We start from the raw sequence: 12,748 nt of genomic DNA on the forward strand, positions 1-12,748 counted from the left end.
AGATTTTGTAAACCGTACCCTCGGATTTTGAATCCGTACCCACAAATTCATAATCCGTGCGCACGCTTTCGCAATCCGTTCCCACAGTTTGTAAACTGCTCTCACGGATTTGTGGCCCCGCCCCCAAATCCAACCAGGACACCTGTTTATATGCTGGATGCATTGTTTTGCATTTATTAAACTTTATTTCTCAGTAGGCTATATGAGACTATGCAACACTGACAAAACAGTGTTTTTAGCTTTATTTTTATATTATTCACCAATAGATTAGCTGCCAAAACATCATGTGTTTTAACCTATTGGTTATTAATGTAAAATAAACGATAAAAAGAAGCCTGTTTTGTAAGTGCGGTCATGGTACCAAAATAAAATAATAAGTGAAGAGCGCTATTCAAACGGCTTTGTTTTATATGATATTTTTCAAAATATAAAATTACCTGAATTAAAAAAAAAAAAAAAAACGAGTTTTGGAGAGGAGAAGGTAAAAAGCAATACAAAACAAATAATGTACAGGTTATGTTGCCATTCCTTTGCTCTCAAACTAAATGCAATGTAATAATAGGCCTTATAACATTAATAGTGCAGCATGCATCTAACTCTGGGTGAAAAGCTTATCATAATCACAAATCCGTGAGAGCAGTTTACAAAATGTGGGAACAGATTGCGAAAGCGTGCGCACGGATTATGAATTTGTGGGTACGGATTCAAAATCCGAGGGTACGGTTTACAAAATCTGAGCGCACGGATTGGAAATTCGTGGGCACGGTTTGTTAATCCGTGGGCATGAATTGTTAAACCGAGGGAACAGTTTAATAATTCGTGAGTACAGTTTATAAACTGAGGGAACGAATTGCAAAACCGTCCCCACGGATTAATTATTTTTCTTCTACAGGTGACGTAAGGGGCTCCGTACTGTTCTCAGAAGCGCTGCTGATGCGTGATAATTTGAGTATATGAATGCAGTTTTTGTTGTTGCTCTGTATGCTGCTGTTTGCACGTTAAAATAAAACATTTGCTTGTATTTTTATGTATCATCACAGATACTCATGCATTCTATTTTTATTTTAAACGAATTCATTATTCTAATTTTATCAGTTAACGGTTATGATCGGATAACGAGCAGCGGTTGTCGGTCAGGAAAATTAACCGAAATGAGCATCCCTAATATGAATATTGAAATTAACTTTCAATAAAAATTTAATTCAATTGTTAAATGATGTTTATATTACTACTGCAAAATGTATTATTAAATAACAACAATAAAAAAATAATTTAAATATTATTATTATGTAACTACTAAATACTAATATAATACAATTTTACTTCATTTTAACACATTTTAATGCTAATATGAGGTACAACACAATAAAAATGTTGTTTTATTGTTTAGTATTAGTATTATTTATTGTTATTATTATATTGTTTAGAAATGATATTTAATTTCTACATTATTTGTTTTCACTAACTCAGCATGAGTGAAAATGAGTCAATGCTAAAGATGTGATGACATGCTTACCCAAAAGCCATTGCACCAACACTAGCACTGCTTACACTGTTCTTTTTGTCTGAACTTCCAGAGAAGCCACTGAAAGATGGGGACGACACAGCTGACCAGACCCTCTCAGACTCTCTTTTTGCACACTGGGGTCACGACCTCGGCCCAGAGAGCCGCAAGGTGGCCCTGAAGAAGTTCCAGTACTACGGTTACAACGGCTACCTCAGCGACAGACTCTCTCTAGACAGAGCCATCCCAGACCTCAGGCCCGACGGGTGAATCAATCGCTCACTGCTCTCCCTCCTATTAGCATATATATATACACAGCCATTGTTCTTTTAGAAAAACTATTTTCCTTTATCATTTTGGTCAGAGTGAACAAAAAGAATCACTTAGAAGAAGATAAGATATGAAGAAATGTCCTCATAAATCATCAGTCCTTTTTTTATTAAATCCTTTTGGGGGCACAATTGTGTATCAAAAAAGGCTCAAACTAAAAAATTTTATCACTTTATTTGATGTATTTATTATCAGGCAATTGTGGGTAAAAATGAAATGATACAAATACAAATATTTTACATATAAATATAACATATTGTTCCTTAATATTTACATGTATGTGTGTGTGTGTGTGTGTGTGTGTGTGTGTGTGTGTGTGTGTGTGTGTGTGTGTGTGTGTGTGTGTGTGTATATATATATATATATATATATATATATATATATATATAAAGCTGTTATATATTATATTAATATTAAACATTAACTTTAAAAAAAATGTAATACAATATAAAAACTAATGGTGTTACTATATCCAAAAAAACAAACATTTAAAACATTTTTCATTTTTTGTATATTAGTTAAAATTGAGTAAAATTGTATAATATTAGTATTTAGTAGTTAATAATAATGATGATAATAATAATATTTTAATTATTATATTACTATTATTTTATTGTTGCTATTAAATAATAAAATTTGTAATAGTAATATAAATGTAATTTAATACTAAAATTCTTAAGAAAATTAATTTCAATATTTATATATAACAAAAACTGCTATTTTAATGTTGTTATTATTATTATTATTTTTTTTAAATTACAATTATGAACTATATTGTTACTGAATAATAATAATTTATAAATAATAATAGTAATTATTATTATTAATAAATAATTGTTGAATAATAACAATATTAATAATATTAATAATATAAATTTATTTATATATAGCAAAATTATTTAAATGTTAATGAGTAATAGAGCTGCACGATTCTGAATAAAATGAGAATCACGATTTTTTTGTTCAGAAAAAGATCACGATTCTCTCACGATTCTGGAGAACTTTTTTATTTTAAAGATTTACCCCTGAACATAAGGTTATCAAACAACAGTAAAATAGCAGTGAAATAAGACAAAATAAACTTTGCTTTAAATTTAAAGAAATGTAATGAAAAATAATGTAATAATGTAAACAAAAAAAATTAACATTAAAAAATAAACATACAAAGGTATTATGTCAGAGTAAAGCGATTTAAAGATTCTTAGCTAGAAACACTAGCCTATTTTTGTGTCAACCATTTTTTCATGGCTGTCAACGTCCACTCTGTGGGATGCCCAAGTTTACTTCTACATTTTACAAATAAATCCTAATCTAATCATGACAAACTATATATCGTTGGAAAGGTCTAAGGCTCCTAAATAGATAATGTTTTGTGTTACAAACTATGTAGGAAAATAATTTATGACAAGAGTTTCATAGATTCATTTATGACAAGAGTGCACCTCAAAAATCTACTTCATAACAGGAGTTCTGACCTTTTACTCAGACAGACTTTCTTGTTGCCTTTTTTTCCCTATTACACATTAGAAATAATAAGAAATGATATATCAGATGAAAACTTAAAATTTCAAAATTCATCCTTTGGAATGCCATTTTAAAATCAGACATTGAATTAACATGGAAAATGTACATCAAATTCATATTACTAAATGTTCTTGTCTATGAATTATAAAGATTTAAGATTCAATTCTTCATTTTCACGTCTCTGTTCAAAAATGGGAGTAACAGTTAAGGGGTTAATGGATCGTCATGCTCATACAGTATATTGTTCCATTGCTCTGCTGGTCTATAAATCTGACACGATCAAAGTAATACTCTTTCAATATTCAAAGTGCTAATAGAGACCGAATTTTCCAAGCATGATACAGAGCTATCTACACAACTGCACAACTTACAGCCCACATACTAATAACAGCCTAGATATTTTATGTAGCTTAATTTGAGCGCATTGGGGAGTCGCTCTCTAAACGCGGGGTATTAAAATTGCTTCTGAAAGCGCGTCCGGGTTTTACTTTCGTTTTAACAATCCCGCGAAACTCTCGGCAGCGCTGAGCGTGCATTCTACAATACAAGAAATGACTTTAACAAAACCATTTGAAAGTGGGTGGACACCAACGGGATTTTGAAAAGCGTGTCCCCAGTGGACATTACGCTGCTGCGTGAGTGGAACTCTGCCGCTGTCATTTTATGTGAATTGTACAAGTCCTATATTGAGACAGAGGCGCCATGAATTGCATCTGACAGAATGTGCGCTGAAGATGAAGTTTAAATGGTTATGTAATGTTGGAGAGAACGGCGAACCTGTCACTGCATCAGCTCACAGCAGTCTGTGCAGTAATTAGGCTAGCAAAAGTTTTGTAATATATAAATAAAATATAATTGGCTGAATCGTATAAATGCTGGATTAAGATCGTGAGGGGGGTCGAATCGAGATCACGATCTTTTAACGATTAATTGTGCAGCTCTAATGAGTAATAATAATTATCACTGTTATTAATTATAATATTGTTATTATTATTATTATTATTATTTAACAACAACAATGGTAATGCTAAAATAATCTATTAATATTAGTAGTAGTAATTTTAAATTAAATTAATTTAAATTATTTTAGTATGACTATTTTTGTTGTTAAATAACAAAAATAACAGTAATAATTGTTGTTGTTATATTATTTAAAAATTTAATTATTGTTATTATATTATTTATAAATTATGTTGTTGGTATTAATTATATTATTGTTATTAAATAATCATTAATAATAAATTAAATAGTTGTTGAATAATAACGTCTAGGTTACGAAGGTAACCCTCGTTCCCTGAAGGAGGGAACGGAGACGTTACATATGGGAACTCGCTTGAGAGTCCAATCATCTCTGAGCCTTATTCAAAAGGCCAATGAAAATTGGCGAGTGGCATTTGCATGCCAAGCCACGCCCCGTACATACTGGTATATAAGATGGCGGCATGCAGCCAGTCATTCAGGTTTTTGCTGAGGAGCCGGACAAGCCGGCGTCAGCGCGATGCTAGGGTCGTGGCAGGGGATGTAACGTCTCCGTTCCCTCCTTCAGGGAACGAGGGTTACCTTCGTAACATAGACGTTCCCCTTCAGTCGTTTCACTACGACGTTACATATGGGAACAGACCCATGGAACAGGCCACGACCCTGACGCCGCGTTACGCACAACCCCACGTGCTGACAGGCGGACGTGTCAGCAGATGGAAATTGTAACGTAACCTTCTTAATGCCCTGGGGGCCAATAGAGGGGCCCCACAGGGATGCCAGATGTACTGAAGCATGGGTTGGGGGGGCGGAGCACATGAGATCTTTACATATGGAAATAAGAATAATTCAATATATCCATAAAGCTTTTTAGGGATACACGAGGAAAACAGCGGTCTTCTCCACTGGAAATATTTGAAAATATAGCCACAACCTGCGGGGCGAAGGAGACCCAGGCAGGATCACAGTCAGGGCCTACTCCGCATCTAGGCCTGACTGCGGGGCATGGAGGACCCAGGGTTCGCCGGAGGGAACATTCTGGGAAATGGCGCACGGATCCATGTGGGAATGGCGCAGCAAGCCGACACCAGCCGTCCACCCGCTCACCTGAAGTCTTTATGTTAAGACACGGGAGGATACGGCCTCTACACGGAGGTTGTAGAACCTAGCGAAGGTATTAGGTGTCGCCCAGCCTACAGCTCTACAGATATCTGAGCTAACGCATAGGATGAGGCAACACTCCTAGTGGAGTGGGCACGAACACCTAAGGGGCATGGCTCTCCCTGATATAAATAAGACAGGGAGATGGCTTCCACCACCCAATGGGCCAACCTCTGTTTGGAGACAGCATTCCCTTTCTGCTGACCTCCGAAGCAGACAAAGACAAAGAGCTGCTCAGTGCGTCTGAAGTGCCGAGTGCGGTCTACGTATAAGCACAGAGCACGAACAGGGCATAGAAGCTGGGTCTGCCTCCTCCGGGGGCAGAAATTGCAGGTTCACCACTTGATCGCGGAAGGGAAGGGCGTGGTGGGAACCTTGGGCACATAACTGGGGTCTCAGGATGACGTGAGAATCTCCGGGCCCGAACTCAAGGCACGTTTCGTCGACAGAGAAGGCTTGTAGGTCCCCTACCCTCTTGATGGAAGCCAGGGCAGTCAGGAGCGCTGTCTTAAGCGACAGGCATTTCAGCTCAACTGACGCAAGTGGCTCGAATGGGGCTTCCCGTAGGCCACGGAGGGCGACGTAGAGATCCCAAGAGGGTATGAGGTGCGGTCTGGGAGGATTAATCCTTCTCGCACCTCGCAGGAACCTCACGATGAGTTGGTGCTTACCAAGGGATGTTCCATCCACTGTATCGTGATATGCTGCAATGGCAGCAATGTACACTTTGAGAGTCGAAGGGGACAGCCTGCGCTCCAACTTCTCTTGCAGAAAGGAACGCACTACTGCAATCGTGCATCTCTGTGGGTCCTCTCCCCGAGAGGAACACCAGTCAACGAACAGACCCCACCTCAGTGCGTAAGCCTGCCTCGTGGAGGGGGCTCGGGACTGAGTGATGGTATTTATCACGGCCTGGGGAAGGCCGACGAGGTCTGATGCGTCCCGTCCAGGAGCCAGACGTGCAGGTTCCACAGGTTGGGACGTGGGTGCCAAATTGTGCCCATCCACTGAGAAAGAAGGTCCTTCCTCAAGGGGATCTTCCAGGGAGGGGCTGCCGCGAGGGAAATGAGTTCTGGGAACCAGGTCCGGGTGGGCCAGTGTGGCGCAACCAGCAAGACCTTCTCCTTGTCCTCCCTGATCTTGCACAGGGTCTGTGCAAGGAGGCTCACTGGGGGAAAGGCGTACTTGAGCCACGGTGCCATGCCCGTCTTGGGACTCGATCGTGTAACCAGCGCTAAAGCGGTCTCATATGAAGCAAGCCCAGCGGCGTGACCGCGGCCGCAGCTGCCATATGCCCCAGGAGCCTCTGAAATGTTTTGAAAGGGACCGCTGTCTTGTGTCTGAATAAGTCCAGACACTTCAGCACTGACTGCGCACGCTCGTTCGTGAGGCGGGCTGTCATATTGGCCAAGTCCAGCTCCACACAGAGAAAAGAGATCCTCTGCACTGGGGAGAGTTTGCTCTTTTCTCGGTTGACCTGAAGGCCCAGATGGCTGAGGTGCTGTAGCACCAGGTCCCTCTGTTCGCACAACAGATCTTGCGAGTGAGCTATGAGAAGCCAGTCATCGAGATAGTTGAGAATGCCAAAGCCTGACAGCCAAAGAGGGGTCAGGGCTGCCTCCGCGACTTTCGTGAAGACGCAGGGAGAGAGGGACAGGCCAAATGGAAGCACTTTGTACTGATATACTCGACCTTCGAAGGCAAACCGTAGAAAGGGTCTGTGACGAGGAAGGATCGAGACGTGAAAGTACGCGTCCTTCAGGTCGATGGCTGTAAACCAATCCTGGGGACGAATGCACGTTGGCATGCGCTTCATCGTGAGCATCTTGAACGGCAGCCTGAGAAGGGACCGATTCAGGGCTCTGAGATCCAGGATGGGTCTTAACCCACCGCACTTTTTGGGCACAATGAAGTAGGGACTGTAGAACCCTGACTTCATCTCGGCTGGAGGGACAGGCTTGATTGCATCCTTCGCCAGTAGGACTGCAACCTCCGCACGCAGGACAGCGGCATGCGTGTCCAAATGGACGGAAGTGAAGAGGACGCCTCTATACCTGGGTGGACGCCTGGCGAACTGAATCGCATAGCCGAGACGTACCGTCCTTATCAACCACCGCGAAGGGCTGGGAAGCTGAAGCCAGGTCCCCAACCGGTTTGCCAGTGGTATCAAGGGAATGTTGACCGACGTGACCGTGGTGGGGCAGCCTCGGGGGGGAAGGGGAAGGGGACTGTTCCCAGAGGGAGAAACATTCTGGAGAAAAGTCTGACTGCCATAAGCAGTGCTTACCTTCTTCTCTGGTTCCCGCGCTGGCGATATCAGGCTCCGAGTCCGGGAAGTGCTGCTCGAAAGGGGAACTCGGGGCCGAGGCCTCAGAGGTGAGGAAACTGGCTCTTTCTGCGATATTTGAGTAGACAGTAGCTCCCGGCCCTCCACCGGGAGTGGGGACGCTGATGTCATCGTCCCCCGAAGAGCAATCTCCATCACCTCTGGGTTGCCCGCTCTCCTGCGGCCAGCTCTGGGCCGGGCTGCCAGCCCAGCTTCATGGACCTCAGTGGGTGAGGGAGCTGGGGGTGTTTAAGGAGCCGCAGGGGGCAGGTGGAGGCTGGGCCACTGGCGGCGGGATGGTAGCTTCGCGGCGGGGCAAGATATGTTTGATGGCCTCCGTCTACTTCTGGACTGCCGAGAACTGCTGGGCAAAGTCCTCGACAGTGTCGCCGAATAGGCCGCTCTGGGAGATGGGAGCGTCGAGAAAGCGAACTTTGTCGGCATCTGCCATCTGCACCAGATTGAGCCATAGGTGTCGCTCCTGGACCATGGCCGTGGACATCACCTGACCAAGAGACCACGCCGTGACCTTCGTCGCCCGGAGGGCGAAGTCGTTGGCGGCGCGGAGTTCCTGCATAACTTCTTGGTCAGGACCACCCTCGTGCAGCTGTTTCAACGCCCGGCTGTGGGGGTAAAGCGTACTGCTCTGGCAGCTCAACGGATCATGCTGAGGTACAGAAGGTCACAGGGCTTTGAAAGCTGGCGGCATGTTCTGTACAGGGACTCGTAAGTCCCCCTCGCGTCTAGCCATGGCGGCCGAAAAGCATTGGCAGCTCAACGACCTGCTGCGGAACGACGAGGGGAGCCGTCTCACAAAAGAACGATGATTCTTCAGCGTAACCATGGTCATGCGCTCGCAATGAACGCATGAACCATCCATGAACGCTGCTTCGGCATGCTCTCGGCCCAGACATGTAAGGCAGCGTTCATGGCCGTCTTGAGAGGTGAGGATACTGCCACACCCTGAAAAGAACGTTTTTCACAGCCGTGAGAAATTACTCTTTTAGTCCCGGTCTGCCCAGGGAGGAACAGTGGCACCACTGTGCACTCAGAGGGGCTCGCTTGCTGGAGAGCAGGAGGCTTTTTCTGGCCGTGAAAACGGCCGCCCGCAGGATCCCACGGCTGCCAAAACACTCTTTTAGTAAAACTCTTTTAGATGGCAGCACGCCAGCGGCAGGAACGTTGAGCAGCAGGAACGTTGCAATTTTTTTTTTTTTTTGTGTGTGTGTGTTGTAGGCTCGGGCAGAGAGACGGCTCCGAATCAAAAATCTGAATGACTGGCTGCATGCCGCCATCTTATATACCCGTATGTACGGGGCGTGGCTTGGCATGCAAATGCCACTCGCCAATTTTCATTGGCCTTTTGAATAAGGCTCAGAGATGATTGGACTCTCAAGCGAGTTCCCATATGTAACGTCGTAGTGAAACGACTGAAGGGGAACTGTTGTTATTGTAATTATATAAATGTATATATGATAATAATAATGTGATATTTCTATAAAAATATAAAACTATTATTTTACTTTCAATACAACATACAAATCTATTATTTAACTTTGCGAATAACATATAATGTTTTTTTTTGTTTTTTGCTTTTTTTAATGCAACATCCATATAAATTTGGATTTATATGCGACAAAGCAGTAATAAATTTGCACAGACATCATCTTTCAAAGTGTCAAACTGAAATTAAACACCTCCGGTTATGTGATTGTTTATACCGCCTGTGTAAAATGTTGGTGTGAAATCAAAACAGTCTTGCACTTTTATTTCTAATGAAATATATAACTCACTAATACATACTTTTAGACTCTTCTGACTGAAATTAAAATGTTTCCAATAGGATTAAAAGCAGAACTCAAGAAAAGAGAAAGTTTGAGATGTTTAATCATTTTCCAGGTGTGTGATCCTGTATTTCCGTGTTTTTTTTCCCCCTGCTGCAGGTGCAGAAACATCTCATACCCCTCCAGCCTACCCCAAGTCAGCATCATCTTCATCTTTGTGAATGAGGCGCTGTCGGTCATCCTGCGATCCATTCATTCGGTGATCCATCGGACGCCCTCCCACTTGCTGAAGGAGATTATCCTGGTGGATGACAACAGCAACAACGGTGAGGGCTTGTTTTTGCCCCAGCTCCGCTTTATTGATTTGCCGAGGGCATACAGGGACTCCTTTAGTGGGGATTGATTCTTGTTTGACAGATTACGATGAATAATGCATATGAATGTGAATTCATGTGGAAAGAATATTTAAGGACTGTAACGTGATAACACTGGGGGATTTTGGGCAGCAGATGTACATGTATCCCGTATGCACAACTAAATGTTTTATGCGTTGGCATCAGAAGCAAGTAATTTCTCTCACAAACATTCTGGCCTAGCAGGAGTCAGTTTAATCAAGCAAATTCTTTTTCCGGAGAGAAATCTACTACCATTTTGCATAATATTGGTCCTAAATAGTATGCGAGATGTGTCTTAAATCATAGCATCCAAAAGGCGCCCGGATGGTGTAATGATCCTTGTAGATTTTTTTAAAGTGTGCATCCATATATGCTGGTTTGGCTAAATTTGTGCAAAATACATAATATATTTTATATCAGTGCATGGATTCCATAGCAATAAAGTAAAATAGTTAATAAAAATAAAAACTTGAAATAATAATTTTGGCATTAGTACAAATGCCTTTCTGGAAAGAAATTTTTTTGAGTTTCTTCTCACCATTGTCAAATTTAACTTGCACATTGAAGGTTTTAATACAACATTTGAAATGAATTACAGTACATTTCCCTTTTTTACATTAATAGTGGAAAAAAGATATGCTGTCAAATTAATAAAAGAAATTATAATAAATAAAACAATATTTGAAAGATATTAATAATAAATAATTACTGGAAATATTTTACAGGTAAATATTGTAATAATATATAATATTTTGTTAAAGAATTATAATTGTTAATATTTATATTTTACAGATAATATTGTAATATTATGTAATGTGATGTATGTATGTATATGATACATAACATTAACAATTATCTTTAAAAAATTCTAATACATAATAGTATAGTATATAATACATAATAATATCAAATATTTAAAATACACTGTCAGTCAATAATAAATAATTCTACTTAATAATTATGATTTTACATATATATATATGGTTTTAAAGACATGAATTATATTTGTAAATATTTATATTTTACAGATGATATTTTAATATTATGTAATTATTTGACATTTATAAGATACATTGTTAATGTAAGTAAGGTCAAAGTAAATAAAAAAATATATTAAAAATATTAATAATACATGGTTGTTAATATATAATATTTTTTATGTAATAATATCAAATATTTATACACTGTCAACATATATATATGGTTTTAAAAATATTAATTAGAATTGTTAATATTTATATTTTACAGATTATATATTAACATTTAATATATAGTATACATTGTTAATGTAAAAAGGTAAATGTAAATACAAAATAATAATATTAAAAAAAATATTAATATTTGTTAATAAAGTACAAAATATTTAGGATACACTGTCAATAATAATAAATAATGCTTTTAATAATAATTATGATATGTATATATGTAAGGTTACAAAGATATTAATATTATATTATTATTATATTATATTAATATTTATATTTTAAAGATATTATTTAATATTATTAAATATATAAGGTACATTGTTAATGTAAGAAAGGTAAAAGTAAATAAAAATTGTTATTAAAAATAATAATACATAATAGTTGTTAATAATATCAAATATTTTATTATATAATAATATCAAATATTTTTAAGATACACTGTCAGTCAATAATAAATAATGCTTGTTAGTGATAATTATGATTTTACAGATATTAATATGATTATATAATTTCAAATATATAGAATACACTGTTAATGTAATAAAATAATAAAATTAAATATTTAAGAACTACAAATAATGTATAGTAATATTTAGCTTAATATTTTATTAATATATTGTAATATAAAATAATTAAGATACACTTTAAACTTAAAATAAAAACAATACATATATATTTTAAAGATTAGCAATTCAATAGTTTCTTTAGGTTTTATAACAAAACCAACAAGATACACTGTAAAGTAAAGTCAACTCAAATAAGTTTAGTCAACTTGAAATGTTAGATATGTTACAAATAGACATTTGAGTTGACTAAACTTAAAATTTTAAGGCAGTTACAAATGTTCTACAAATTCTTTTAAGTTGACTCAACAAATAGTTTTAACAGTGTATTTAAATACAGTATCATATTTTTCAAATAGGTCTGTATGCACTGAATTATAATATATACCTGCCTTTATATTGTGTCCCTGACTAGGGGATAAACGCATTTTGTTGGTCCTTGACATCAAAATGTTTGAAACCCCCTGACTGCTGGCTTAAGACTGACTATTTTCTGCAGATAAGTGCTGTCTCTGTGCGGTAAAGTACACTACTGAGGTGGGTTCATCTCAGGCCGATCAGAAAGCAAAAGCTTTCATTTGCTCCCAGTCACCTCTAGAGTATTTGGTTTTTCCAGAATAATGACTTCACAGTGGTTATGCTACAGTGACCTTTTACTCGGCGTGTGTGGGATATAGTACGGGGGCAGGGCGGTTAACGGGAGGTGCAGAGGTTCGGACGTTTCATTCTCCCGCAGATTGGCAGTGGCCCCACGTCACACCATCCGGTTGCCATGGTGAGACAGGATGATGGCTTTCTCCCTAATAAAAACAAACAGCACAGGAGACAGATGGGAGGGGAGTAATCACCAGCAGACAGCGGTGGAGACTCCAAATATCACAGACCGCTGGCAAATATTAGTGTCTGATGTTCGCAGCGTTTCAGTTCATGTTCGTAATTCCCTGAGGGGTCGAAAGGGGGAGTCTATATAAACGAATT

The 12,748-nt window shown here is 39.1% G+C and overlaps 1 protein-coding gene across 1 annotated transcript in view; it reads left to right on the forward strand.

Annotated features, from left to right (window-relative positions):
- The window catches only part of galnt18a (UDP-N-acetyl-alpha-D-galactosamine:polypeptide N-acetylgalactosaminyltransferase 18a), a 97,256-nt gene that overhangs the window by 52,198 nt on the left and 32,310 nt on the right, over positions 1-12,748 (forward strand). The window contains exons 2-3 of the mRNA XM_073831623.1: positions 1,578-1,770; positions 9,767-9,933. Of these exons, the coding sequence (XP_073687724.1) occupies positions 1,578-1,770; positions 9,767-9,933 (360 nt within the window). The remainder of the gene's footprint in view (positions 1-1,577; positions 1,771-9,766; positions 9,934-12,748) is intronic.

The sequence above is a fragment of the Garra rufa genome, chromosome 25 (genome assembly GCF_049309525.1).
Source record: "Garra rufa chromosome 25, GarRuf1.0, whole genome shotgun sequence".
Lineage (NCBI taxonomy): Eukaryota > Metazoa > Chordata > Actinopteri > Cypriniformes > Cyprinidae > Garra > Garra rufa.